Raw genomic sequence first — 14,357 nt, forward strand, 5'->3', positions numbered from 1 at the left:
TTGATTTTCTTCATGCTTTGACTACTGCTATGGTCAGCTGCAAAGCTGGCACCGGAGACGGTTTGGTGTCCCTGAGTAGTATGGGCTAGCCCAAAGTGATATAAAGTATAGGCCTGTTATGGTTTGGGGCTTTGTCCTGTTAGGTAATTTCTTAGTTAGATAGATATTCAGAGATTTGTTGTCTAGAAATGTTTAGTGGAGACAGGATGTCTAGCTCAGGCTGTTAAATGCTTAGTTATTTTTATGTGCTGCAGACTGCATCTAGGCCAAGGCTAATTAAATCAGACAAAGGCTGCAGGCAGGGATGATTGTTATTATTGTTATTATTAACTGTAAGGCTAATCATAATATTTTTCTTAATGTGAAATGTCATGTCAAATTGTTCTTAGATACACACCACAAATCAACAGCCACACACCTTGACTTTTCCTCATGTTTTGACTATTGTTATGGTCAGCTGCAAGCTGGCTGCCTGCGCGCAGGTTTGGTGGTGGGAGAGATCTGGACGTGTAATGTTAATTTTACCTGTGATCCTCTGAATAAACCAGCACGGTTATTTTTTATAAAATCTAAGTGGTCTACTTCGTCTTTGTGAGTTCCTGGTTTGAAAGAACCGGAAGGGCTTTATAATACAAATAGAGCCTATAATGGTGTGAGTCAAAAAGCAGGTATTGGTCCATGTGTGTAGGTTTCCGATATACTTCAGACTACAACAGACTGTTGCCTGGGTGGGTGGGGTCTGCAGCAATACGTCTGGCCTTCTTTTGTATCCGGCCAGCATATAGTGAGTCCTGATCAAGAAGAGGACTCCCTACAATGCCCTGAGCTGTTCTCACCACCCAGGTCGAGTGCTTTCTGTCCTGCGCAGTGCAGCTCCCGTACCACACTGTTGCACTGAGACAAAGGATGCTCTCTACTGTCGCTCTGTAGAAGTTTGCAAGCAACTGAGAGGAGAGACCAGCAATTCTGAGTACTACTCCAAAGATTACTTGGGATTTGTTTTTAATTTATTTTAATGATTGTATGCTGATAATTGATTGCTTTTGTCCCTTGTTCTCAACGTTACAAAGTCTTTACAAAGTTAACTATTCCTTTCTTCCCACAGAATGATCCATGTTTCATGTATTGCTTAAAATTGTGTGTTAAATGTGTTATTCTATATTATAGTTACATGAAATGGTTTTTCAAACATACAGCAATGGTGGAAAAATAAACATGCTCAAAACAATCTCTCATTCAGGTACTTGCAGACTGGGTGTGGACCTTTGGTTTTTTGAAGGTGCAGTGGACAATCAAAAACCATTGCCATGAGAATCTCAACCAGTCAGAAGACTGGGCCTGCAGACCCATGAAACACTCAGATGAAGTTGCTGTTCTGGCTGGCCTATGTGAGTTACTCTCTCTTTTGTCTCAGTCATTCAAAAAAAGAAAAAGTTTTACAGAAACAGAATGAACAAGGAAATTTTGAGCCTCCTCAGGGTATGTCTTTCATCTGATTGTTTTTTTTTTTGTGTTAAATGTATTTTTTATTTAGATTGCATGCTCACATTGCCACAAGAAGTGTTTTTATTAATTTGCCACACACTATTATTTGGATCTACCCCTGTAAACCAGCAGGAAGTAACCTGAAGAAAACATGCACCAAAATTTAAATCCTCCAAGTTTAGATGAAAGTTGAGAACAAAAGGAACTTTTTGTAGCAAAGCGGAATTAAGTTTTAAACTGAATCCCTTGTTAAACTACAGAGACACTACCAGAACGAAACAATCATTTTGAACTAGAAAATTGCATTCTCTGAAGAAAATGCGCATGGATACTGAAAAATCGCCCTGAAAATGCTGAACATTTTGACACCTGAATGCTTTTGCTAGCTGAAAGTATGCTGAAGTTGGAATTTTCCCATTCATTTGAATGAGGCAAGATTTTCAAAATAAAGCTAAATATTTTAAAAGGATGAAGTTTAGAAAAATTCTGAAGAGAAGCATGAATGTCCTTGAGTAGCTGAACATTTTGCTAGCTGAAATTATGCCGAAGTAGAATTTTCCCATTCATTTGAATGGAGCAAGATTTTCAAAATAAAGCTAAATATTTTTATTTTCAAAATAAAGATAAATATTTTTAAAAGTATGAAGTTTAAAACACTTCTGAAGAGAAGCATGAATGTCCTTGAAAAGCTGAACGTTGAAATAGCTGAAAGTTTGCTGAAGAAGAATTTCCCCATTCATTTGAATGGGGCAAGATTTTCAAATTAAGTTGAATATTTAAAATGTATGAAGTTTAGAAATCTTCTGAATAACAGTATGAATGTCCCTGAAGAGCTGAACATTTTGATAGCTGAAATTATGCTGAAGTAGAATTTTCCCATTCATTTGAATGGGGCAAGATTTTCAAAATAAAGCAAAAATATTTTAAAAAGTATGAAGTTTAGAAAACTTCTGAATAGTAGTATGAATGTCCTTGAAGAGCTGAACATTTTGATAGCTGAAATTATGCTGAAGTAGAATTTTCCCATTCATTTGAATGGGGCAAGATTGAAGAATAATAATAGTTTATGAATAAAGACCAGGAAAACATGGTATGGATGCTTAATCAGCATCCATACAATTAAATATGGCTTATCGGCGAGACACCTCTGAACAAACAAACAATAGAAGGACCCTAGTGAAGCCAAAATTGTGGAAGAAGAACTGGTCACCTGAGAAGCTGTTCCATTCCTAAGAGCAAGCCCAGAAACCTGGCGACAACAGATTGTCTTCAGCTCGAGACCATCTTGGAACTCTGGACCCAGCTTGACTCTGGCTCAGAGATACTCCAAACCAGTGCGTCTCTTCTCCTGAACATGTGGAGTCTCCAAAGCTAAATGGCTCACTCCTGTTAACAGCTAAGTGTATTCTGGAAAACTGATGTCTGATGAAAACTAAAGTTACCAACTATTAGCCACCAAATTAAAGTTTTTAACCTACATCAATCAACCGTTATTTTTCCTCTCCATATTCGTGACTAAACCCTAGATCTAGAATCTAGCTCAACTTTTGACCAGAATAACCATTGCTAATATCAGACTGTTCAGTCATTCATTCACCAAAACATTCACAAATGTACCATTTGAATTACCCCCCTTATCCTGATAATTTACCCTGTGTACATATTGTAAATAAATTTATTTAGCTTATAACAGGCTTCATTATCCTATGTGTCACTCCTATTTTCAGTAAAGGGGTCACTGAACTGAATGCTCTCGTCTCAGGTTCCAGGTTCGAGCCCAGGCTGACCCAAGGCCTTTCTGTGTGGAGTTTGCATGCACAAGGAAACTATTTTTGTCCAAATGGAATACCCATCACTAAATAGGGGTGGTGGGCTAAGACATAACTTGTCATCCATCTACAACTCTGTTTTGAGATCTCTGCCCAAACACGCCCACCAGGACAACAGGCACAGGTGAGGGTTCAAAGACGGGTAATGACGCTCACTGATACTGGGCTATAACGATTCAGTCATTACTGGACATTGTTGGCCTTCAAAGGACTGAAACACCACAGATGGGGATAAATATCTCCAGCTCAACGCAAGGCGGGCAGAACTGATGAAGCCTCTTGGATGAGAGGTGAAACGTCTTCGACCTAAAACCAAGTCCATTTGATTTTTTCAGCTTACTGGATGACTGAGAATCTGCACAGACATTGGCAGAGAGAAAGGGAGAGAGGAGCAACTCTGACACAGGCACACAAATGACTATATAAATAAGACATATATGTGTGTGGGGGGGTGGGGGGCATCTTTCTTCTACTGATATATCCTCCCCACCAACATGTTGCCTTTTTGCCAAAACAGTATTTGATAAGGAGAGGAAAATGGAAACTTATTCTGATAGCTTGTGTGAGGGGAAAAAAAGCTTGAGAACAAAAGAGTGGAGAGAAGAAAGGGCGCACAAGTGTTACAGGGAACAGAGAGTCATTGTTTTGAATTCAGCATGTGTTTGTTTGACAGGTTAGAGTTTAAATGGCCAGAGACGGGGCAAAGGCATTTCTGTACCCATTCAACAACAGCTCCATGCATGGCAAGGTTTAATGTTCAACCTGATTCCTTGTTCTGCTCAAAACAAAATTTTAACCCTTTTACCATTTCTCTTCACTTTGCTAAGGATTTTCCTTATGTACAACATGACTGTCACTCCCTCTGTTGGCCAGTCTGGGATATGTTTTAGCCCGATTACTACAAGTCACATGTACTTTTTGTCACTGTTAACCAGAGTTTTCCAAAGACTGCTGTTCTAAGGCATGGAAATGTAGAGTTCAAAATAAAGCAGATAAGTAGTGATATGAGAAGTAGAAGAAGCTACACTGACTTGCATTAGAAACCAACATCAAAAGTTCCTACTGGATCTCATTCTCATCAAATACTGATGCACTGCCAAACCCACTGGGATCTCATAAATATGCACCATATACCCAGTGGTGTCTGTATACTGATGCATAGTGTTTTCAGTTGACCTCGTTGTTAAATCACTCAGCAATATTAGATGTTTACACCAGCAACCCCAGGATTTTCAAGGTGAATAAAAACTGAATATGTAGCTTGCTACAGGAAGCACTGCAATCAGCTTGGAGAAACATAAGTTAAACCTTTATGTGTTTAGTTCAACAAGTCCACCAGCCTAAATCACTCATACAGGTAGTTTTCCCCCACCTTCTGATATGACGCGTAGGAGCATCTACTGTTATTCTACTTCCCAGTGTAGGTGGCAAGAGCTCCATCAACATTAACTACATATGTCACAACAGCAAGTTTAGTGGGCCGAGGTCATGGAAAAAGGCAAACACATAATTTGTCAGGGACAGCATGTAAAGCTGCCGATAATATCGGGGGTGAGTTCAATTATAAGGCTAGACGAGGAAAAGCAAAACACTGTCTCTTTAATCAGAGCACTGGTCAGAAACAGATGATACACTATGCTGGAGTCTGATTCAGCATGTAACACTCTCAGGTTGATAATCCAGTCCAGGCTCAGAACCAGCAAACTCACACATCCAAGGTATCCACAAGAAGATCGGTCAGTAAAGGAATTCCATAAGTCAATGCACAGAATGTAGACAGAATCAGAAGGGTTAGGCAGTACTCAATGCTCACAAGGTAATTCATGGTCAGAGCTGGAATAACAGGGACAAGAAGAAACACTGGAAAGTCTGAACATGGGTTAGAACAATCTGGCAGCTTACTGGTGGGAGGAAGTTATAAAGAGGTGTAAACAGGTGCAAACAATTGTCACTGATTAGTGTAAAGAAAGAGTCTGTAGCTGAGGTGAGACTATAACTGGAAGTGGTGTCAGAATAAAAGCATGGTACTAGAAGCAGAGGAAACGGAATCATGACATAATTAGGATGCCAAGCCTAATATTTAGGATTACAATGAAGGTTAGAGTTACCCTAACCCAACTTCCAGCCAGAGGGTGAAATAATGCAATCTTGGTCATAACACCCCATATTTGTTTGCATCCAGGTCCCACTTAGAGATTGAAATGGGTGAACACTGCACCAACAAGCACAGATCCCCATTTTTGTGATAAAATGAATATGTTTTAAGTAAGATAATGCCTAATCAAAATATACAGTGTTCAGGAGTCTCACCATTGAATTAAACATTAGGATGTGAATGAAATGATTCATACAGATCCTCATAAAGTAACTGAAAATTATGTTTTAAATTATACAGAATAGTACCTGTACTCACTGTGGGTAAATAGTGTGAACGAAAAATGTGTATTCATGTATTAATGTGTTTATTTTGTTTTAATAAACACCCTCTGAAGTCACTGCATATAAAGAAAAGTGCATTTAATCTAGTTATCAGGTATGTATTCATTATTTATAATTTTTTTTTAAAGATTTGAATATAGAATTTACAGTGGAGAAAATATTTCTGAACAGTGGCAGTTGTCACTGAGTATCTTACTTGGGTAGAAGGGGGGGACTTATAATATGTTCACCCCTGTGAGGGTGACTGGTGCAGGCTCATTTTACCTCTCTGTTCATGGAGACAAAGAAGGTTTTTGTGGGCCAAAAGCCCCCCCACCAACACTGTTCAACCTTGAGTCTTTACTCCCCTGCTTATAGCAGGACAAGGGAGTCACAGACAGCAGATTATAAAAGCCCTTTTACCAGACTTTACTGTCCCTGTTCTCAGTGCATTTCAGTTGTAAGCACTCATGTGTAACAAACACCCTATACATAACCCTATGAGGGATGCAGTACTAAGTGGTCAGAAACTGATTTGAAGAGCTGTGTTTGGCTTTATCACAAGCTTGGCACTATTATCTTCGGTTACTGTATGTAGGCCTGCGGTATATTATGCATAAGACACCATGCCTGCAATAGTTGGACTATGTACTGATGTCAGTTAAAAATGTGACCCCAGTGCAAATGTCAAGCTCCACCTATGGTGCAATTGAAGCATATTCACCTCATCAGGTAGGTCACCTGTTAGACTCTTTGTGTTAGAAACATTTTACTTGAATCTCTTCTGAGAAATTAGACTTCTTGTTAAGATACGCTTGCACATGGAAGTGAGTGAGTGGAAAAGAGAGGTGGACCCAGGTAGCCTACTTCAGTTCAAGCAATGATTTATTATAACACAGTGCAGTAGTGATAACAACAAATAAGTGGATGATAATGGAACTGAGTAACCGAAGTGTCGACCAGCAGCAGGAGTAGAGGGATGATGAGTTGAATGAGGTGGGCTGAGCTGCGTCGCGGGGTCACTCCTGGGCTGGTTGGTGGGTGATGGTAGCTACTGGCAAAACACAAACAGAGAGGAGTTGGTATGGCAGACAACTGGTGACTGTCTGGGAGGGTAAAGGTGAGCCAAGATCCGGAGGAAAAACAGTCCAAGAGGGGGAAAAAAATTGGAACTGCCTAGAGGAGATGAAACTCACGGTAATCCTGGGCATACACAACAGGGGAACTGGAAACACACAAAAATACCAAAACGAAGACTAATCATAAAGGGAGACAAAGAGACAGCCCGAGAACATGAACGAACTGGCAGGGAGTGAAAAGTGAGCAGGGTATAAATAAGGTGGGGGACTGAGTGAATGCAGCTAGTGATAATTAAGGAAACAGGTGGCAGGTGTGTGAGGTGGAGTGAGCTAAGACAGAAAAAGTGAGAAAAGGCAGGTGTAGCCAAGCAAACCTGACACTTCTAGTGTGGCCCAGATTTGTTTTACGTTCCCCCAACAAGACAGGGCAGTTATTAAATCAAAACATCTAAACACTGCTGATGAGCCTGTACATTCCAGTACATTTTTGATGATGCTGCATGGAGGTAGAAGTCAATGTGGACTGAATAGATCAAACATTTCCATCGTGCATATGCATAGCTCACTTCTAGTGAACTCCCACTTTGAAGTTAGTAGTGCCTGAAACCCACCGTCAAGTACTTCTTTAAGTAGTAGGCTACTAAGAACTTTAGCCCAGAAACAAGGAGATGAGTGAGAGAACTGAGTTGTACATGAAGTCCAACACAGACATCACCAGAGCAGAAATTCTTCAAAAGAAAAATTGGCTACAAATACATAACATACACAAACAGCATGTGTACAATTCACCGGTTTATACTTCAACTGAAATATAACAGCCTAATCGTCATCATCAGTATCATGCTGACTGCTAGGCTATAGAGCACTACAGTGAAACTTGTTTCAGAAGTGATTTTCCACAGTTGTTTTCCATAAGTTTCCCTCTCTTTGATTTTCATTGTAAATACAGGCTATGCACATAGGATGGTAAAGGTATTTAAAGTAATTTCAGAAAATATTCATTACATTATAAAACGGAAGTGGTGCACCATCTGAGAGACCTGGTGGCACCATTATAAATTGTTATTCTGGAGTCGTGACTATCAGAACAACAACTGAATCACTTTAGGGTGACTGTGTATCTTTAAGTCTATTTAAATTATAGTATGGGTCACAGATCAAAGATTAACAGGCCGGGTGAGGATGGATTTTGTTCAGAAATAATTGGTAAAGGGTTAGGGCTGAGCAGGGGCTTCCAAATATGGACCTGTGGCTTTAATCCATGCACCGGGAGTAAACCTGAAAAAGAAAGTATGCCTTCCTGATTACAGAAAACAGAGTGAGGCTCTGGGTATAACACCTGTAGCAAGGGAGGGCAGCAACAGTAGGTTTGGTTTCAGTCATTGGTGTCTCTTAACTGTGGTGCAGGTCCAGGGCAGCGACCTAGTGGAGGATATCGGCAGCAGCGGTGTAGTGATAAGCTGATCCGGAAGTTGATACGGACAGAGAAAACCATACACTCGTCAACTGAGGAAGAGGCAGACCAGGAACAATGCCCACTGCATTTAAGTGGAAAGGAAGGTAGATGTTGCAGCTGAGAGCGGGTTTTGTCTTCACAGGTAGCAGCAATGTGAAATGATGGTGGCTTCAGAAAATGACAGCACCCAGAGTACTGAGACAGCCAGACAGTAGGACTCCTACTAAACACTGGAGAAGAGATAAAATAACAGGTAAAGCTCACATAACAGGTGTGGGCTAATGAGGACTCCCAGAGGCTGACAGGAGGAGGTAACAAATAAAGGCAGCTGGAAATCCAGGCAAAGAAATCTAACGACAGGAGAGAAAAAAATTAACAAGTATAGGCACAGGTACCATTAACAAAAACAATATAACTCCTCTTCAGCTGGCCAACAAACATAACACCTGAGCTCAGACAAAAATATAACAGGGTGAAACCAGGCAGAGGTACAGACAGATGGCAGGCAGGCTCTCAGTTTCTGGAGCAATCCCAAGTCAAAAATCAGACAGGCAGCAAACTTATAGACCAGGGGTGCTCACACTTTTTCACCTTGCAAGCTACTGTTGGTCTTTGGTTCTTCTTACCATTGCTAACTCTGAGAGACGAGGCAGTCCAAGCAACTTCAAAACAGTGCTGATTTAGTCAAAAGATCACAGGTAAAATTAACATTACACGCTCAGGTATCTTGCACCTCCAAAATGCTCGCAGGCAGATGTAAGATGAAAGCCCCTGAACCCACCAGGCCTATACATTATATCCCTTCGGTTGGGCTAGCCCCATACTACACAGAAACGTCAACCGAGATGTCTCTGTTGCCAGCTTTGCAGCTGGCCCTAGCAGTAGTCAAAACATGAAGCAAATCAATGTGTGTGTGTCTGTTGATTAAGTGGTGTGTAGCTAAAAACATTCTCACACGACCTCTAGTAACATGTCGTGATATTAAACATAAGAACATATTATGGCTAAGGCTACAGTTATACATGTCATAATAATAATATTAAACACCCTGTCTGCTGACAGTCATCAACTTTTCTCTCTAGTTATCCTTGACCAGATGTACCCTGTAGAAACTCATAAGCATGACTAAGCATTTAACAGTCTAACTAGACATCCTATCTCCACTAAGACACAGGCCAGGCAACAGGTAACAGGCTTTGGATGAAAACTGGAAAGTACAGAAAGACAAGTTGGGTTTCTGGCATTGAAGAGGAGGTGGGTTAAATATACTGGTAAATGAGACACAAATGAACCCAAACAGCCACTGATTGGTTCTGGTAAGGCTGGAGAGAGTGAGACAGTGACAAACAGGAAGTCTTTTCCAAATTAAGATGCTAACCACTGCGCCACCCAGTAGTGATACAGACCAAATTAAATTGAATCAGAATCAGAATCAGAATCTGCTTTAATCGCCAAGTATGTTGAGCATACTAGAATAGAGGCTCTCATTGTGTTTTAGGCAAGAGAGAATGGATAACAGAAAATAGAATAGTTAGATACATATATACACATTTCGAGCTATAAGAGAAAAACAACAACAACAGTCGCGGCGCCATGATTCACTCATTCAGAACAGATTCTGCTGGAATCCAGATGGTGATGATTGGCTCTGGCCTGGCTGTGACTCGCACTATGTCAGAGGATATTTGCATAAAGTTGAGCGTTCCTCAACTTTCCCATGTACTGTACTTGGGCGCTTGACTGTGGAGCTCAGAGCTGCAAAGCCAGGTTCATCAGGAGAGGTCGAGAGAGCTAGACACACACCGAGAGAGAGAGAGAGAGAGAGGCACACACAACACATTGGAAGTCGGGGAGAAGGTTGGAACGGGAGCTGGGAGCTATCAGGGGTTTCACGAAGATGCCGTCCTCAGCGAGACGGAGATGGATCACAGAGCAGCCTCTGAGTTTTGGAACCTCGTAAGTCCACTCATGTTCTGCTCTGTGTACCACTGTCCTCTTACTTCACGTACCTGTTACTGCATCAGTAGTTTCACAGACAGACACTGAATCCTCATCCTGTGGCTGTCAGCCTGCTCACGTCCCGCACCGAGAATAATTACTTTCGGTGTCTGAACTCATGCAACGCTCTCTGCTGCTGATTAACACTAACATGCTTCGTGTTCCTTTCGCTGGGACACTCAGAGAATTTGACAAGTTTAAAGTGAAATCCAATATAATTTAATGTTGCTTCGATAGAATGTTTCATAGGATCATTTGCTTTTTTAAATAATCGTATATACCCAGACCCAGAAATGAGTTTAGAGTGCTTTTCTCATAACAGTATAGCCTACATGCATCCACTTTATGCAGTGTTCAGATCCCTTCACGTTTTGCACTTTATTGTAATGTACATTTAATTATGAATAAGACTGAAATTTTACCCATTGCATTCAGCAATGACAAAGGTTTAGTTTAGTTGCACAGTAAAAACACATTGCACTTACGTCTACACACAAAAAGACATGACATATTGTCATGTCATGCGTCAAGCATACCCAAAAATCACAAATCATTTCAGTGAGAAACCACAAGATACATAATTTTAAGCAGACTAGCTCATCAAATATGTTTTTTTTTCAAGCATATCCAAACATTTCTACCAGATCACCTCAAAAAGAAATCATCTTAAAAAACAGCAGCAACAACAGAAACACTTCAAGATACAGATATTCTAAGTAGCCAGTAAACTCTAAGCCTATTTTTAAAATTTGAAAGTGAGGAGTCTTGTGTAACAAAGTGGTAATATCTATTGTTCTAAAAACTGTAATATGTATCAGATGTACACATCTGGTACTATATGTGTAAATTACTGAGGTTGGCAAAAAAAAAAAAAAAAAAAAAAGAAAAAGGCTGAAAAAAGTGAAAACATTCTGGAGAAAATTCCTGCTCTCAGTGTAAGTCGAGTTTTAATTAGTTGGACTTTAAACCCATGGATTTACAGTTAAATAAAATAAAATAAACACCCTGGGTGTCCTCAGAATGAATACTCCCACACCAGGATCACCTTACCTGGCTTAGTGATGTGTAAAGTGGCACATTTTTTGTTACTGTTCCAGTGTTATTGGCTGTTATCATCAATTCATCATCATGAGTCCAGATGCCACTTTGTCAGACAATCATGCTTTTTTAAGTATTTTATTAGCTGACAATATATTTCAACTCAGTTAAATTATTTAGGGTCATGTCTTGTGAAACGAAATATCAGGACATCAGGGCATTAGGCATGGGTGAGAGTGAAGTATAGGGTTGTATAGTCCTGTCAGATGTAAGGTGTACAAGCATATGTGCACATTTTTTTTTGCTGATATGCGCTACTGTAGCCTCAGCTTTATTGGCTAAGCACGTTTTAAGGTTAACGGTAGGATTAAGGGAACAAGCATTAAGAACACGGTGATCCACCATGAAACAGTGATGTAAAAGCTGAGTGCTGACGCTGTATCCTTTCCCAGGTCACAGGCAGAGTGAAATGTTAGCCTATCAGCATCAGATTACAGTCTGCTGGTTGGATCTGATAAGTGTAATAGTAGTCCAGGTTGTGTGGATAATGGTGGCTGTTGTTACCTTGAGGCCATGCCAAGGTTTGTGGAGGAAATGTACACTGTACTGAATTCAGAGAATTTAACCCCCCCAACATACACACACATTCAAGTGTTTTATATCAGGTCTTAGCAGTGACCAGTTTTTATTTGATTGTGCTGTTTGAGACCAAGCCTTTATTTGGTTTGATTATTTGACATTTAATTTGGGCTTCTGGAAATTTAAATGTGTTTGTTTTTCTGTAACTGTTCCAAATCATGCTGGCTGAGCTGGTATCACATACTGTAGTTCCCACACTTCATATCAGCAGCCCACTGTTTAGTTTAGATCATAAATGTGATTTCTCTGCTCAGGGTGACCAGGCTGTGAGGATAATTCTGTCCAGGGTCAAATTAGAAGCTGTGTCTGTCCACAGTAAGTTAGGACAACAGAGTGATTTGCACTCACACTGGCTGTACAATTGACTGAGCCCCAGCCCTCTGCCAGTAGAGAGATGCCTGGAATTCAGAGTTGCCTACCTGGGTCTACGTCTTCACATATACACAGAGGTTAAAGTTCATTTGTGTTTGTGAGGGCTGCAGAGGGAGGCGCAGAGGAGGAGCAGACCAGGCTGCAGATGCTGGTGCTTCCTGGGGCAGCTTGTGGCTCTTTCCCCTTCATAAAGTTCTGATGTCTGCAAAGATACTCTGCCCAGCTACATTCAGAGCAGACCAATTGTCAGCATGGGGTCATACATTACAGCTTTGCTGGGCTGCTTTCCACAAATCATGGTTTTGCAAATTGAACGCATTAAATTTCAGGCATCTAGTGATTTCAGCTTAATATCAAAACATTATGAAAATCACCTAATTTTACACATGCTTTAGATATGTTAGCTGAAGCATGGACTTTATGTGTGCTCTGTACTCTGCTTGTGCACACCCAACACAGGCCGGCATTTATAAAGCATTCAGTTTTACTTCTTGTCCTTTTTATCATGGAGGAAGTTTTGGATTCATGAATTCAACACCACTCTTTACATTTGACAAGGTATGTCATACTTTTGATCTTCCGTGAAATGTCTTGTTTTATTGAAAGTCAGAGTGCTATATTTTCCTGAAACAGGGCACAGTGCTAAGCTTATTGTGTCTAAATTCCAGAAACAAGGCACATATGGGCATGTTCAAAAATTTTGGTGACCACAGGCGCAGCCAGGCATTATCGGGCACATTGTGGAGGAGAGACGGAATATGTTAATAGAGGGAGGAATGCATCAATGGCAGAACTATTTATTGCAGAAACATTGCACATAAATATTCACTCAGTAGTCTGCTAACCAGCTTTTGTGTGTGGAAAAAAGTCTCTGGTCCTGTAACCAGCAGCAATTACAGTTATGGCTAAAAAGTATTGGCACCTCTGCATTTCTGTCAGATAACACACCACTCCTCCCAGAAAATTGTTCACAAATCACAAATTCTTTGGTATCCTCATGTTTATTTCTTTTGTTTGCATTGGAACACAAAAAAGCCAAATCTGATCCATTCCACACAAAACTCCAAACATAGACTGAGAGGGAGTTAATGACACACTCAACTTAATATTTGGTAGCACATCCTCTGGACAAAGTAACTGAAATCTGTCACTTCCTGTAACCATCATTGAGTTTCTTCCACCTCTCTACTGGAATTTTGGACCACTCTTCTTTTGCCAGCTGCTCCAGGTCTCTCAGGTTTGAAGGGTTCCTTCTTCCAGCTGCTGTTCTGAGATCTCTCCACAGCTGCTCTATGGGATTTAGACCTGGACTCATTGCTGACTACTTCAGAACTCTCCAGCTCATTGTATGAAACCATTTCTAGTGCTCTCTGAAGTCTGCTCTGGGTCATTGTCCTGCTGTAAGACCCATGACCTCTGACAGAGACCCAGCTTTCTGACACTGGGCCCTACATTGGGCCCCAGAATTCATTGGTGGTTTTCAGATTTCATAAAGCCATACACACAGTCAAGACATCCAGTGGCTGAAGCAGCTAAGCAACCCCTTGTTCTTCCCTAAGGCAATAATTAGTTTTTTTATTCCTCGTGGAACATGATTCACCCTGCCACTTGTATGGCGAAAGAAGCTCGGGGGAGACGCTGAGAAGCCTGCTTTTGTTGGGCCCTCACTTTATATCGGATTTAATCTCCCTACTCTGAAGGATGTGCCGGTAAGTTTTTTTTGTTAAATAGGGGGAGGAGGTGGGTCTGTGGGGTGACCATTGTCTGTAATCAGGATGTACATGACATGTAAACACATAGATATGCCAAAGGTTTTGAATTGAAAACCTTAAATTACCTACTTTAGCCAACAGAAATAAATAAATACATGGTGTACCCATGGAGAAATGAAAAAACTGCATTTTTATACTATCTGTTATAAAATCTATAATAAAATATTTTGTTGTAGAAAAGTAAGAGTGATATGCAAAATCATTTGAAGTACTATATGTAGTCACTAGTCAGCCCTTTGATCCAAGTGCATGTGTTAGGGTTGGTGTCTCT

At 40.5% G+C, this 14,357-nt stretch overlaps 1 protein-coding gene across 1 annotated transcript in view; it reads left to right on the plus strand.

The window, feature by feature from the left end:
- The first annotated feature begins 10,057 nt into the window (after positions 1-10,057).
- Positions 10,058-14,357, plus strand: part of gal3st2 (galactose-3-O-sulfotransferase 2) — a 29,787-nt gene continuing 25,487 nt past the window's right edge. Inside the window, exon 1 of the mRNA XM_020619081.1 lies at positions 10,058-10,223. Within this exon, the coding sequence (XP_020474737.1) occupies positions 10,165-10,223 (59 nt within the window). The 5' untranslated portion in view covers positions 10,058-10,164. The remainder of the gene's footprint in view (positions 10,224-14,357) is intronic.

The sequence above is a fragment of the Monopterus albus genome, unplaced genomic scaffold (genome assembly GCF_001952655.1).
Source record: "Monopterus albus unplaced genomic scaffold, M_albus_1.0 scaffold214.1, whole genome shotgun sequence".
NCBI classification, from domain to species: domain Eukaryota; kingdom Metazoa; phylum Chordata; class Actinopteri; order Synbranchiformes; family Synbranchidae; genus Monopterus; species Monopterus albus.